General features: G+C 49.2%; 1 protein-coding gene across 2 annotated transcripts in view; it reads right to left on the bottom strand.

The window, feature by feature from the left end:
- The window catches only part of TBC1D8 (TBC1 domain family member 8), a 135,576-nt gene that overhangs the window by 29,074 nt on the left and 91,774 nt on the right, over nucleotides 1–14,728 (bottom strand). For both annotated transcript variants that reach the window (XM_068963912.1, XM_068963921.1), the window contains exons 6-12: nucleotides 12,153–12,360; nucleotides 8,569–8,763; nucleotides 7,484–7,651; nucleotides 6,068–6,218; nucleotides 4,504–4,718; nucleotides 3,776–3,893; nucleotides 480–765 (exon numbers count right to left, since the gene is read on the bottom strand). In XM_068963912.1, the coding sequence (XP_068820013.1) occupies nucleotides 480–765; nucleotides 3,776–3,893; nucleotides 4,504–4,718; nucleotides 6,068–6,218; nucleotides 7,484–7,651; nucleotides 8,569–8,763; nucleotides 12,153–12,360 (1,341 nt within the window). The remainder of the gene's footprint in view (nucleotides 1–479; nucleotides 766–3,775; nucleotides 3,894–4,503; nucleotides 4,719–6,067; nucleotides 6,219–7,483; nucleotides 7,652–8,568; nucleotides 8,764–12,152; nucleotides 12,361–14,728) is intronic.

The following is a 14,728-nucleotide window of genomic DNA, read 5'->3' as shown; positions in this document are numbered from 1 at the left end:
ACTTTCACTTTTCTGACTCTCCAGCGACGTACATACTGTGACGGAGACCCAGTGACGTAGACACTGTGTTTCCACGGTACTCTGAACAGGAACTTGTCATTTATCAGCCAGCTCGCCCTCAGTTCCACACGTCCTCAGGCTAGCGGGCTTTGCCTTCACGGCAACACTCAGAACACCTGTGTGTTCTGTGCACAAGACATCCACATCCCCCAGCTGGCTTCCTGAGGCCCACGTTTCCCCATGTCCACCTGCCCTCCTTCCGTTCAAGGTCACTGGAGGTCCGTCTAGACATAGGACACCTGAACCTTTTGAGAGACAGCAGTGCCCTCACCTTCCTGCCTCTTGGTGGACAGCAGCGACGGAAGGTGGGGAGGATGACAAGGTCACCGGATGGCTTGGCCCCAGGGGACCACAAGGTGGCTGAGTGGAGGGGAGCCCCACAGTGACGGCCCAGTCCGGCGCCCGGCTCCCCGCCTCACCTGCTGAGGACCATCAAGGCCTGGCTGTCATCCTTGCTGCTGCACAGGTCCCCGGCGGTGGCCTCCAGCACAGCCAGTCCCAGCTGGAAGATGGCCTTGATGCCGTCGTAGAAGAAGCAGTCGACCACGTTCACGGCGCTCTCCAGGGGCATGATGCTGAGGAAGAGTGTGAGGAACCAGGACAGGGAGATGGACGCCAGGGCCGAGAGGTCGTGCACGTGCTCCGCCAGCTCAGGGAGCTGCTCCCTGATGAGCTCCTCGAAGACGGACTGGTCCACCTGGGCCCCTGGGGAAGGAGCCACGGAGACTGGCTGCGGAGGGAGTCACTCCCTCTCAGATTAGAGCTGCTCTGAGATACACAGAACCATGACACAGGACGGGAGTCCAGGGAAGGGCTCACACTTGGTTCACTGACTTCTGATGTTTGGACCACGGTGATTCAATGGGGGAAGGACAGTATTTTCATCTGGCATTTTAGAAAACAGTGCTCCTGTCTACTACAGCTAGGACACGGAAGCAACCTAGATGTCCATCAAAGTTTGAATGGATAAAGAAGCTGTGGTACATGTATACAATGCAATATTACTCAGCCATAAAAAGGAATGCATTTGCGTCAGTCCTAATGGGGTGGCTGAGCCTAAAGTCTATTATACAGAGTAAGTCAGAAAGAGAAAAACAAATATTGTATATGAATGCATATATAGAGAATCTAGAAAGATGGTACTGATGAGCCTATTTGCAGGGCAGCAGTGGAGACCCAGACATAGAGAACAGACTTATGGACACAGTGGGGGAAGGAGAGGAAGGGACAAAAGCAGAGAGTAGCCCTGAAACATATATGCTACCATACATAAAACAGAGGGCAAGTGGGAATTTGCTATACGACTCAGGGAGCCCAACTGGTGTTCTGTGACACCCTAGAGGGGCAGGATTGGGTGGGAGGCAGGAGGGAGGTTCGGGAGGGAAGGGACATATGTGTATACCTATGGCTAATTCATGCTGACGTATGGCAGAAACCAACACAATATTGTAAATCAATTACCCTTCAATTATAAATAAATAAAATAAGACAGTGCTGAACCAAGTGCCCATTTACTAGGTGGGGGAGGGGGAAGGGACCCTTCCTACTTCAAACCATTCAGAAAAATACATATGAAATGTGTCATGGATTTAGGTATAAAAGCTAATGCTAAAAAAACATCTAAAAGAAAAGACAGGCAAAAGGCTAAAATTTCTTAGGACACAAAAGCATTAACTGTAGAAAAATTATGAATTGGATTTCATCAAAATAAAAGACTGGGATTCTTCAAAAGAGACCATTCATAAAATGAAAATGCAAACTTCAAACTCAGAGAAAATATTTGTGGCAACTATATCTGGCAAAAGTTTTCTAATCAAAATAAAAATAAAGAACTGATGCAACTTGATAATAAAAAAATCAATAAATCTTTTTTTTTAAAAAAAAAAAAGCAAAAGATTTGCACATTTCTAAAGTGACAAATGGCCAATAAGCACAGAAAAACAGGTTTAACATCATTAACAATGATTAGAGAAATGTAAATTAAAATCACCATGATATACCACTCTCACCCACCAGAATGGCTAAAATTAAAAAGACAGAAAATTCCAAGTATAAACAGGGATATGGAGCAACTGGAACTCCCATGCATTGCTGGTATGAGATAATGTGAATACGTTTTGTCCATTTTGGAAAACTGACAGTTTTCTTATAAAGTTAAGCATACATCTAACTGTGACCCAGGAATTCTACTCCTGGGTAAATCCTAAGAGAAGTGTCAATATATATTCCAAAAAGACTTATACACAGATGTTCACTGGGACTTATAAGAAGAAACTGGCAACTCCAATGACTGGGATGAAAGAATCATGGTATGAACGCACCATGAAACGGCACGCAGCAATGAAAAGGAACTGCTGATGCACCAACAGTATCTTGAGTGAAGGAAGTCAGAACATTCTCTACTATTACATTTATTCCAAGTTCAAGAACAAGCCAAATAAACCTGTGGTGACAGAAATCAGTGCCAGGTGTTGTGTGTGGCAGGGAAGAGGAGGCAGGGGTTGTAGGAACGCTCCCTGTATTGGGTGGTGGTCACATTATCTTGGAGGGTCCACTGCTCACTGCTGACTACAATCTGTCCCATCACCCAGGGAGGGCTTGGACAGCATGCCCCCAGTGACCTCGAGGTTCTGGTCACTCCTTGCTGCTCTGTACAGCGTTAAGTACCTCCCTTGATATGAAGGGAAGAGGGAAGCAAACCAATTAGCCACTCAAATACAGGCAGGGGGCAGGGGACAAGTCAAAGGCCGCCTCCTTCCTGGCCAGCCCGCCCTCCCTCCCAGTGGTCATCAAACTCCCTCAGTTCTTAGACCTCAGTCTTCAAGCCTCTTCTTCCTGCCTTGTCCCTACATCCAGTCCTTTGCCAAATTCCATCTCAAACTGGTTCTTCTGTTTCTGATCCCACAGCTGCCACCCTAAGTTTACGCCATTTCCACTTCTCATTCTGGATTACTATAAGGTGTCCCTAAGAGTATCGCTCGGCCAGAGCAATTTCCACATTATTTTCTCCACGAGGAGGTAGCTGGATCACAGACAGGGTGCAAATTCAAATCTCAACCACACGAAAGTCAGCAGCGCATACGCCTGGGGGTCACACACAGGTTTGCCCAGAGCCGGGGCAGTCACAAATGCCCTTTCTTACCATCAGCCTGGATAAGTGAGGAGTTCTCCTCCTCTGCCCTTTACGTCGGGCCTCAGGGGTCTCCATTATTGCTCTACTCCCTGCGTGTCCTATCTGCACAAACTCCCTGGGGACCAAGAATGAGAACTCTCCTTCCAGGCCTCCGCATCAGTGAAAAACCTCTGTGGTTTTCACTTTTGGACTTGCTTTTTGAACCTAGGAATTTTTCTTTCCTTAAGTTCAGCTATCCACATATACTAATTTTTTCTTTATTCAAAAATCTGTAAGAGGGGACTTCCCAGGGATCCAGTGGTTACCACTCTGTGCTCCCACTGCAGGAGCTCATGGGTTTGATTCCTGGTCAGAGAACTAAGATACTGCATGCCACACAGTGCAGCCAAAAAAAAAAAATAAATCTGTAAGAGTTTGTGGCAAAGAAGCAGTTAGGTTACCACATTCCACCCTTTTGCCAAAACTGTGCAGAGAGTTACATCAGTTAGTTTTGAAGATTCAAGAGTCAGACAGTGCTGGTGCAGACCAGCCGAGTCTCTATAACCACCCCGAGGGACGGAGGGGCAGGGAGCAGACAGTTACCAATGACGCGGTGGTTGAAGTAGTCGGGCAGCATCCGCTCACACACAGCCACCAGCAGCCAGAAGGCTTCCTCCTCCTTAGCGTACAGCAGCAGAACAGAGGTCAGGATGTTCATGGACTGCTCAGGGGAGTCACAGGGGAGCGGACAATTACTGACTACGTCACGTGTACCACAGAGACATTCAACAACACACAAGCCCAAGTGACCCACAGAAGCCCAGGCTACACAGATGAGAGATACAGTATACGCAGCCAGTCAGGACTGAGCTGGAATGACCACAGTTATCAGCGTGGGCCCCACAGGACCCGCTGGGCTGAATCATCAGCCACTGCTTTGCCCCTGGCCCCCAGGAGTGATGCTGGGCTGGGCTGTGGAGCACGCCTTAGGCTCAGAACCCAACCCCACTAATCTCTGTGTCTATGTTCAGATTTTAAAGTAATCCTGATGACTTCTGTACGGTTTAGAGGTAGGACGCTCCAGAGCGGCTTCATCAATACTATCCTGCAGTGGAGGCTGGGAGGCCATGGGGGCTGAATGGCCTCCTGAGGACAGGCCAGCTCATGCCACACTCTCCTGGGCCCAGGGTAACACTGCTCCCACATCATCAGCTTGTCTGCCTCCACGAGGCCGATTCCCTCCCCAGGACAGTCCTGGGTACGGATGGCTAAGAACACGGCACCCGAGGCCTGGGCGGTTGGCCTGGGGTGGCCCTGCAGCGCCCGCTCACCTGGCAGTACCCGATCTTGGGGTTCCTGTGGGCATAGGCCGTCAGGACTCTCCTCAAGGCCGCAATGCCCGTTTCGTTTTGGAAAGCGGGGTGCTCCGGCAGGGAGCGGTGCAGGTCCCGCTCTATCTCCTCCGTCACCAGGCAACACTTTCCCATGGACTCCTCCACCAGGTTGCCGTAGTAACCGGGATGCGCAGCAAGGTCCGTGACGGCATCTGGTGATTTACAAGTAACATTTCAATGTTAGGTGGCGGCCTGGATGGGAGGGGAGTTTGGGAGAGAATGGATACACGTGTATGCATGGCTGAGTCCCTTTGCTGTCCACCTGAAACTCTCACACAACACTGTTAACCGGCTCTTCTCCAATATAAAATAAAAAGTTTTTTTAAAAAATAACATTTCAAGGGGGGCTGATTTCTGGGAGAGTCCACATGGGGAGGGGCCTGTCCTGCCGGAGGACCTCAGTGGGGTCTCACTATCTAAGCGACACAAAATAGTTAAGACCACATATGACCAAAAGGAACTTCACTTCTGCTAAAAACAAAAAAGAAAGGAAAAATGAAGTAATATGGCTTTTCTAAGAATAACCTTACAGAGAGAAGGGGAGAAGAGCTCATACTAAAAATAGCTTTATACTAATATACTTATAATCAGTTGTACTCCTCAGTAACAGATGTATGTATGTGGCCTATCTGCTACAATGAGAGAAAGCCCGTGTGCACCAACAAAGACCCAGTGCAACCAAAAATAACGTACAATTAAAAAAAAAAAAAAAGCTATGGAGCACATGTTCTGTGGCGCACACAAGGAGCCCCAGCCTCCCCAGAAGGCTCCCAGAAGGGTCTCTGAGGAAGGTGGAGCCCTGGCCGCTATCCCCCCAGCACCTCGAAAGGAGCAGCAGTCACACCCTGGACTGCAGGGCCCTCCCTTCTTGCTGGTGGGGGCCCCCGTTCCTTCAACAAGTGGCGCCACAGGGCTCACAGAAGACGCCTCTGGAGACCTGGGCCCCAGGCTCAGCCCATCCACCAGCGACCATCAGATGAGAGATGCCCCAAAGCAGCAGACGGAGAGTCCCAGATCCAGCGAAGCAGGAGGAGGATGCGGGCAGGAGAGAAGACCCTCGGCTCTGTGTGCATTCCCCGCAACAGGGGGACCAGGAGGAAGTGTCCCCAGAGGGAGTTACTGTAAAGCCCACAAGCAAACAACTTCTGAAGACGTTTCCAGGTCTCTAGACATCTAGACACTGCATGTCCAGGGGGTTCTGAACAGAATTCTAAGGACGATGAAGAGACTCATAAAATCACGGCTGAAGGGGAGGCGATCCCTCTGCCAAGACCTCATGCTGACCGGGGACCCCACAGCCCCAGAGGTTGCAGCAGCCTGGCCCAAAGTCCACACAGGAAGGTCCCAAGGTCCCAGCTGGGCATGTCACAGGCGGAGAGAAGCCGTCTGCATGCACGTACACACACGCACACACACTCCCCACCCCCACTCGGGTCAGGGCCTCCGTCCTGGGTCTGCTCCAGAAATAAAAGCTGGGCCTGGAGACCCCAGAAACCCTCACCTGAGAAAAGAAGCCAGAGTCTGCCGCGCAGGGACTCGGGGATCCCCATAGCCACCAGCTTCCGGATCTTCTCTGTGCGGAACATGCACACCGTCCTGCCGTACTCCGCAAAGTGGTCGTTCCAGAGGCTCACCTTGATCTGTTCCCTGGACTGGAAGCGGAAACACGCTCGGCGTACGAAGAGGCATCGTCCACAGCCCGCCACAGAGGGTGCTCCCTCAGCTGAGAGAGGACCCACCTGCTCCAGGCAATTCGCTGGGCAGACACCTCTGAACGTCCAGCAGCATGGGGAATGTAAAGGTCACTAGCCCTTCGGGAATCCAGAGGCCCGTGGGAAACCTGACGTGAATAAAATGCCATTTCCTTGGCAAAGCTGATAGTAAGAGTGTGCTAATCCGAACTACTATGGGAATGCAAAGCCGACAGAGGGCGGGGCGGGGCGGGGTGGGGTGGGGAAGCCTCTCAGGATGTCGAAGCCAAACCAGTTTCTCAAACAGGTCAGCTCAGAGGGCAGAGGGGAGCCAGGGGCTCTCATGATTTGCCTGGAACTTCCTGACAGCCAGAGGAAAAATTGCCAACTGGAAAAAAAAATGACATCGTTCTCAGTAGCAGAGATGAGAAAGAGACGATGTCTCTAGGCAGCTGGAAATCCTTTCAAACTATGAATTTTGAAAATTCTTTAGAATTCCTAGCTGGCAGGAATGTTTCCTTTTAAACAAGAAGTTTATGTATGCTCTTAATTATCTGTATTCTCCAGTCATGGCAGAGGTGCACACATATAGTCAATATTCTTATTTGTTGAAACAATGAGCATTCAGTGAGCATCTCTGAACAGCACATCAGAAGGCTTCAGCCTGAATAAATAAAACTAACAATCTGTGATACATGAGCCATTAAGTGTCCAAGGGGCAGCCACCCTGGTACTGGCGGTGCCCACACAGCATGCCTCCGGCCAGGGCACCATCTCATAGCTTGGCTTCTAGTCTATTTACCACTCAAGCAATGCCCACAGAGTCTCCCTGCAGAGGAGAAAACAATCACAAGTGTAACCAAGGTATTTTTAGTTCAGTAGAACTGGAGAACAGCCAGGGGCCAAAAAAGAAGCGCTGTACCTAGGAGTCCCGCGGATGCCCCTGGATAAAAGGAGACAGACTTGTTCTGCACCTGGAAACCCCACAAGGAGAGCACGGATTGATGCTCCCTGAAGGGCAGGTGGAAAGTCACTGCCCCCCGACGTCCCACCACATCCTCCACCCACCCGGAAGCGTTCAAGCCACTGGCATCTCTGCCCCGTTCCACTTTTTGCCAATGAGGTGCCCAGGGCTGCCTAGGAACCTGTGTCAGGCCCACCCTAAGAGGAGCATGGAGGCCACGCCCCACCACCTCCACGTGCGAGGGTGGAGCCACGTCACTCACCGTTCTCGAGTCCGGGCTCTGGCTGCCCGATTGCCGGAAAGCCTCAGGGTGCATCAGTGGGCTCCTTTCTTTCTCCCTATCCTCGCTATTTTGCGAAGATACCATCTCAAGACCCCCAAACCTGTGGTTGCCACTGCACAAGCTTGTTGAATGAAACACGGGTGAGGTCTGCATGGGAAGGAAAAAAAGCATGACAAAAAGAGAAAGTCACTGCTTTAGTTACGGGGCAGTCTTTCTCTTTGGATGTGTGAGCATAATGAGCTTAAATACGCCTATCTGCTTGGGACTTACGGGAAAGGCACTCTAACACTAGACCCAGCGGGGCTGATCCTCAGGAAGGAGCATGGTCCACAGGGCTTTCCCAGCACCGCTGCTCCCTGGCGCACAGAACACGGCCCCACCCAGGGCCAGGAAGGAAAGATCGCACCCTCAGCATCTGGAGCTGAGGACGGGCATCTGGAGAGAGCGGCTCTAGGGAACCGAGAGACCTCCTCTCCTTTCCTCCTGTCACTACCCAGATGAAAAGCGGTTCAGAAACGGGGAGGACGGGTGTGGAGGAGTCAGGGACTAGGTCCAGCAGATCTGGATTTACTGTGGCAGCTGTCCAGTCTTAAAGACAGTGAATCATCGCACTGGGCAACTTGTATCTGCCCCCAAATACTATAACATGATCCCCTCCAACCTCAGGGGGATGAGGGCACTGACCTCTCTAATAAAGAGGGTGTCCACTCACCTGTGTGATTCCCCACCAAACCCTCCAACCTCTGAGAAGATGGCCTGTTGATCCCTGACACCTGAGTGTACCCCATCAACCCCTCTAACCTGTGAGCCCCATTAGCCCCTCCAACCTGTGGGTGAGTCCCCTTCAACCCCCTCTAACCCTGCCATACCCACTCAGGACACCCAGTGCATTAAAGATGACATCAGATTGTCTGCTCCCCAGGTCCAGCATCACTGACATTTTTCTGGTACCCAAGTGGGTCATCGTTACATGCACCCCCCTTTAAAGACACCTGCCCTAGAGGTGCTGGGGCAAAAAAAGGGATTTTCCGTTTACAGACTCCGGCTGTCTCCAGGGCTCATACCAGCTCCTCGTCCAGGGTGGTGTCATAGTGCACAGGGCGGTCGGCATGCACCAGCTTCAGTCTCGCCAGCAGACCCTCCACCAGGCTGTCACGGTCTCTGAGCTCAATGAACTGGAAGGCCATCTTGCTCCGGATGCTGACGATGATGGGGTTTGGCAGCAGACTCGTGTCCTCCATTTTCTCGATGCTCACAACCTGTTGCAGACAGTCACGCGCACAGAGGCACAGAAGAGAGAAGAGGGGCAGGAGTTCAATTGCAGATGCAGAAAACAGAGAGAGAAGGACAAACCCAATAACTGCAATAAGGAACCAGTACAAAGTTAGAAAGTATGGGATGCAGTGTATTTACAGCAGCCCAAGGTGGGAGTAATTCAAGTGCCCCTGGCTGGATCAACGGATGAGACATAACCAAAACATGGGTCTACACACAGTGGGACATTATTCAGTCTTAGAAGGGATGGATATTCTTTTTGGTGTTTTTTTGTTTTTTTGCCAAACCACATTACATACAAGATCTTAGTTCCCTGACCAGGGCTTGAACCTGTGTCCCCTGCACTGACAGGCAGATTCTTAACCACTGGACCCAGGAAGTCCCAGAAAGGATGGATATTCTGACAAGCGCTGCAGTATGGATTCACCTTGAGGGTGTTCTGTTAAGTGATACAGCCAGTCACAAAATGACAAATTTTGTAGGATTTCACTGATACAAGAGACCTACAGAGGTCAGGGCTTCCCAGGTACCTCAGTGGTAAGGAATCCACCTGCCAATGCAGGAGACATAAGGGACGCAGATTTGATCCCTGTGTCGGGAAGATTCCCTGGAGGAGGGAATGGCAACCTACTCCAGTATTCTTGCCTAGCGAATTCCATGGTCACAGGAACCTGGCGGGCTACAGTCCATAGGGTCGCAAAGAGCTGGACATGACTGAGCACAGGGGAGTCAGGATTCATAGAGGCAGAAAGGACGGTGGTGGATGCCTGGGGCTGAAGGAGGGAGATTTGGGGTGCTATTGTTTAATGGGGACAGGGTGTCAGTTTGGAAAGATGAAAAAATTCTGGTGATGGTTGCACAAAATGTGAATGTACTTAATACCACTGAACATAACACCTAAAAATAGTTAAAATGGTATGTATGTATATGTTCAGTTCAGTTCAGTCACTCAGTCGTGTCTGACACTTTGGGACCCCATGGACTGCGGCATGCCAGGCCTCCCTGCCCATCAACAACGCCCGGAGTTTACTCAGACTGATGTCCATTGAGTCAGTGATGCCATCCAACCATCTCATCCTCTGTCTTCCACTTCTCCTCCTGCCTTCAACCTTTCCCAGCATCAAGGTCTTTTCAAATGAGTCAGTTCTTCACATCAGGTGGCCAAAATATTGGAGCTTCAATTTCAGCATCAGTCCTTCTGATGAATATTCATGACTGTTTTCCTTTAGGAAGGACTGGTTGGATCTCCTTGCAGTCCAAGAGCCTCTCAAGAAGTCTTCTCCAACACCACAGTTCAAAAGCATCAACTCTTCAGTGCTCAGCTTTCTTTATAGTCCAACTCTCACATCCATACATGACTACTGGAAAAACCATAGCCTTGACTAGACGGACCTTTGTTGGCAAAGTAATGTCTCTGCTTTTTAATATGCTGTCTAGGTTGGTCATAACTTTTCTTCTAAGGAGTAAATGTAGTTTAATTTCATGGCTGCAGTCACCATCTGCAGTGATTTTTGAGCCCTAAAAAATAAAGTCAGCCACTGTTTCCACATCTATTTCCCATGATGTGATGGGACCAGATGCCATGATCTTAGTTCTCTGAACTTTGAGCTTTAAGCCAACTTTTTCATTCTCCTCTTTTACTTTCATCCAGAGGCTCTTTAGTTCTTCACTTTCTGGCATAAGGGTGGTGTCATCTGCATATCTGAGGTTATTGATATTTCTCCCAGCAATCTCAATTCCAGCTTGTGCTTCATCCAACCCAGCATTTCTCATGATGTACTCTTCATATAAGTTAAATAAGCAGGGTGACAATATACAGCCTTGACATACTCGTTTTCCTATTTGGAACCAGCCTGTTGTTCCACGTCCAGTTCTAACTGTTGCTTACTGACCTGCATATAGGTTTCTCAAGAGGTAGGTCAGATGGTCTGGTATTCCCTTCTCTTAAGAATTTTCCACAGTTTGTGGTGATCCACACAGTCAAAGGCTTTGGCATAGTCAATAAAACAGAGATAGATGTTTTTCTGGAACTCTCTTGCTTTTGCCATGATCCAGCGGAGGTTGGCAATTTGATCTCTGGTTCCTCTGCCTTTTCTAACAACCAGCTTGAACATCTGGAGGTTCGTGGTTCATGAACTGTTGAAGCCTGGCTTGGAGAATTTTGAGCATTACTTTGCTAGCACGTGAGATGAGTGCAATTTTGCAGTAGCTTGAACATTCTCTGACATTGCTTTTCTTTGGGATTGGGATGAAAACTGATCTTTTCCAGTCCTGTGGCCACTGCTGAGTTTTCCAAATTTGCTGGCATATTGAGTGCAGCACTTTCACAGCATCATCTTTTAGGATTTGAAATAGCTCAACTGGAATGCCATCACCTCCACTAGCTTTGTTCGTAGTAATGCTTCCTAAGGCCACTTGACTTCACATTATATGTATATAATTTTTAAAAATAACTATATAAGGAATTCTTGCTCTGCTCTAAAGGCATTTGTAAAATGAAGTCATCTGCTACAGAAAAATGGGGGTCAATCACATGAATGAAAAAATTGAATTTTTCTGAATACTGCTTAGCCTGTACATTATAACAGCAGGAGTTTGGAAGTCTTGACATTTGACAGAGCTGTGGGTCCTGTCACTACAGACATGCCCCAAAATCACAGGACTGAGCTCAACAGATCTCAAAGCAGACTCCATTTACAAGAAGAGAACTCTGGAATTTTACAGCTGGAAAGTGACAGTGTTAGTTGCTCAGTCATGTCTGACTCTTTGCAACCTCCTCCACGGACTGTAGCTCATCAGGCTCCTCTGTCCATGGGATTCTTCGGGCAAGAATACTGGAGTAGGTAGCCATTCCCTTCTCCAGGAACGGTTCTGACTCAGGGATTGAATCCATGTTTCTTGCATTGCAGGTGGATTCTTTACCATCTGAGCCACCAGGAAGAGAAGCATTTTTCTAAATTTTTACGTAAAATTCTAGAAGGATATACAAATGAAGCAACTTGACATTTCTTTTCAACAGGTGATTTTTTAATAGGTCACTTTTTTCTCTTCCCTCCCGGTGGGTGAAAGGGGAGGACTCCTTCCTAAGGGCTGTTGGAAAAGCTTTCATTGCTAGGCATGAACATTTTAATAAGAGCTTTATCAATAATGTGGAGGCCAGGGTGCCTGTTCTCACCATTCACATCTATGCAAATTTCAGGTTGCCAGGCAACAACAGAAAAAAGCAGGGGCCCCTGGTCAACTCAGGCCAAGCATCCCTCTAGACTCGCCCATTCTCAGAGGCAGAGCCTTGCCCTGTGAGCATCCATCCCCTCCGTCTCCCAGCAACCACGATCCCCCCGCCCCCCGCCCCACGGGAGGATGCCAGGTCTACCTCTCGGAGTGGCAGGATGACTTTGCAGCAGCCAGCCTCCTTGCTGGCAAAGCAGATGTAACTGTCGGAGGTGAACATCTGCCCGGCGGTGTGACAGCGGCTGAACGGGGTCCAGAGGGAACAGTCCAGGACGGCGTGCAGCTTCTCCCGCCTTGGCAGCCTGAAGAAGGCCCGGAAGAACTCGTTCTGTGCCCTAGCTTCCAGGTCCCTGGCAAAGGAGGGGAAGGGACAGAGGCAGACATGGTGACTGAACTCACTAGATTATAAATAAAAACACTTTTAAACCCCTGGCACAACCTGATATAGAAGGGGATGCAGAAAGGTGCTAGGCCCCCAGTTCCTGCCCCTCTCCAGCCCCCTCCCCAACCCACGGCCAACCTTTGGAGTGAGAAGCAAAGGCCGAACAAGTCACCTCTGCACAGAGGTGACGCAGCGAACACAGACCAGGGCAAGTCTGCCTTCCTGGTTTAAGTTACACATGAATTATCGCAAAGCAAATGTGTAAGAATCTAGTATGAACTCTCCTACTCTGTTGGTGGAAACGTAGCTTGTTGCAGCCACTATGGAGAACAGAGTGGAGGTTCCTTAAAAAAACTAAAAATATGCTGATGTTTGATAGAAACCAGCACAATACTGTAAAGCAATTATGCTTCAATTAAAAATAACTAAATTTTTTTAAAAAACTAAAAATAGAGCTACCATATGAGCCTGAAATCCCACTTCTGGGTATACAGCGGGAGGAAATGGTAACTCAAAGAGACACACATACCCAAGTGTTCATTGCAGCACTGTTTATAAGAGCCAGGACATGGAAGCAACCTGAATGTCCATCCACAGTTGAACGGATAAAGAAGATGTGGTATATTTAATATATACAGCAGAATATTACTCATACATTTTAAAAAAGAATGAAATAATGCCATTTGCAGCAACAGGGATGGACATACAGAGATTATCATTTTAAATGAAGTAAGACAGAGAAAGACAAACACCATATCTATCACTGATTTGTGGGATCTAAAAAATTATACAAATGAATTATTTACAAAACAGACTCACAGGCTTCAAAAACACCCTTAAGTTTACCAAAGGGGAGAGGCAGGGGAGGGGTAAATTAGAAGTTCAGGATTAACACATACACACTGCTCTATATAAAACAGGTAATCACAGGACCGACCGTAGAGCACAAAGAACTCTGCTCAATACTCTGATAATCTATATGGGAAAAGAATCTTAAAAAGAATGGATATATGTACATGGGCAACTGAATCGCTTTGCGGTACACCTAAAACTAACACAGCATTGTAAGCCAACTATTGTGCTTGTGCTAAGTCACTTCAGTCGTGTCCTACTCTTTGTGACCCTGTGGACTGTAGCCCACCAGGCTCCTCTGTCCATGGGCTTCTCCAGGCAAGAATACTGGAGTGGGCTGCATGCCCTCCTCCAGGGGATCTTCCTGACCCAGGGGTCAAACCTGTCTCTTGTCTCCTGAACTGGGCAGGCTTGTTCTTTACCACTGAGCCGCCAGGGAAGTATCTAGTATAAAATCAAAATTATATATAAAAAAAAAAAGATCTAGAGAGAGAGAACTTTAAAGTGCCAGCGAAAAGCAGAAGCTGGCCACCCAAGGAGCCTGCACACACTTACTGGCTTCAGGGGCCCCAAGACTCTCCTGAGATGAATTGTGTGAGGTCCCCCTAAAACAGTGAGCTATCTGCATCTCACCCCATCCTTTACATCTTCAGAACTGATATTTCCTGGTTGAAGTGTCAGGGCCAATCAATCTGTTCCTCGTTCCCACCCTCTGGGAAGCCCCCTCCCAGGCCTTGCCCCACTGGCCCCCTGGATCCCGCACCTGCATCGGGAGGGTCAGGCCGTCCTCTGGAGAGTCCTGTCAGCCCCATCCCCTCCTGCCTGCTCCCCTAGGAGGTCCAAGCTCGCTCTGCTCTGTGCCCCGAAGTCCCAGGGGAGCACCCGAGCCGCAATCATGACTAACCCGTGATCCGACCCTAAGGGCACCTCTCAAAGCCAGTATCTGGGAACGGACGTAAAGCTACATCAACCAAAGGGGGAGGAGCACTCCAGCCCCACATTCTGCCCTGAGCAAGGAGAGCCTGTTTTCCTCAAGTTCAACCTGGGCTGTCCTGGCAGGATGTCAAGTTGACTGAGTCATTACCTGTTTACGTCCACAGGCTGACGTCTCCAGGACAGAGAGCTGCAAGTGCGAACCTGCCAGGAGCTGGCAGGCACGACATGCCTTTCACTTTTGGAGGAAGTCACTCAAGTGCAGTGACCGGCAAAATACACCAAGACCCTGACGTCCGCCGTGGGGCCCCAGACACCCGAGGGCCAGGCAGACTCACCACTGGCCATCGCTGGGGTCCTCTGTGCCCTTTCTCTCCTCTCCTTTCTACAAGTTTCCAGAACTTGGAGGTGGGGCCGACAGTCTTGTAGAATTCACCTGCTTCTGGAAGATTCTCAACACAGACGAGTTTTGTTCCAAAATGGATGACGTTTCCCAAAGGGTCTTAAGTGCTACAGGCCTTCCATTTTCCTTTCCTTTGCTCATTTCTACC

The sequence above is a fragment of the Capricornis sumatraensis genome, chromosome 1 (genome assembly GCF_032405125.1).
Source record: "Capricornis sumatraensis isolate serow.1 chromosome 1, serow.2, whole genome shotgun sequence".
Taxonomy (NCBI): Eukaryota; Metazoa; Chordata; class Mammalia; order Artiodactyla; family Bovidae; genus Capricornis; species Capricornis sumatraensis.
This window is presented reverse-complemented; position numbering and strand designations above follow the sequence as displayed.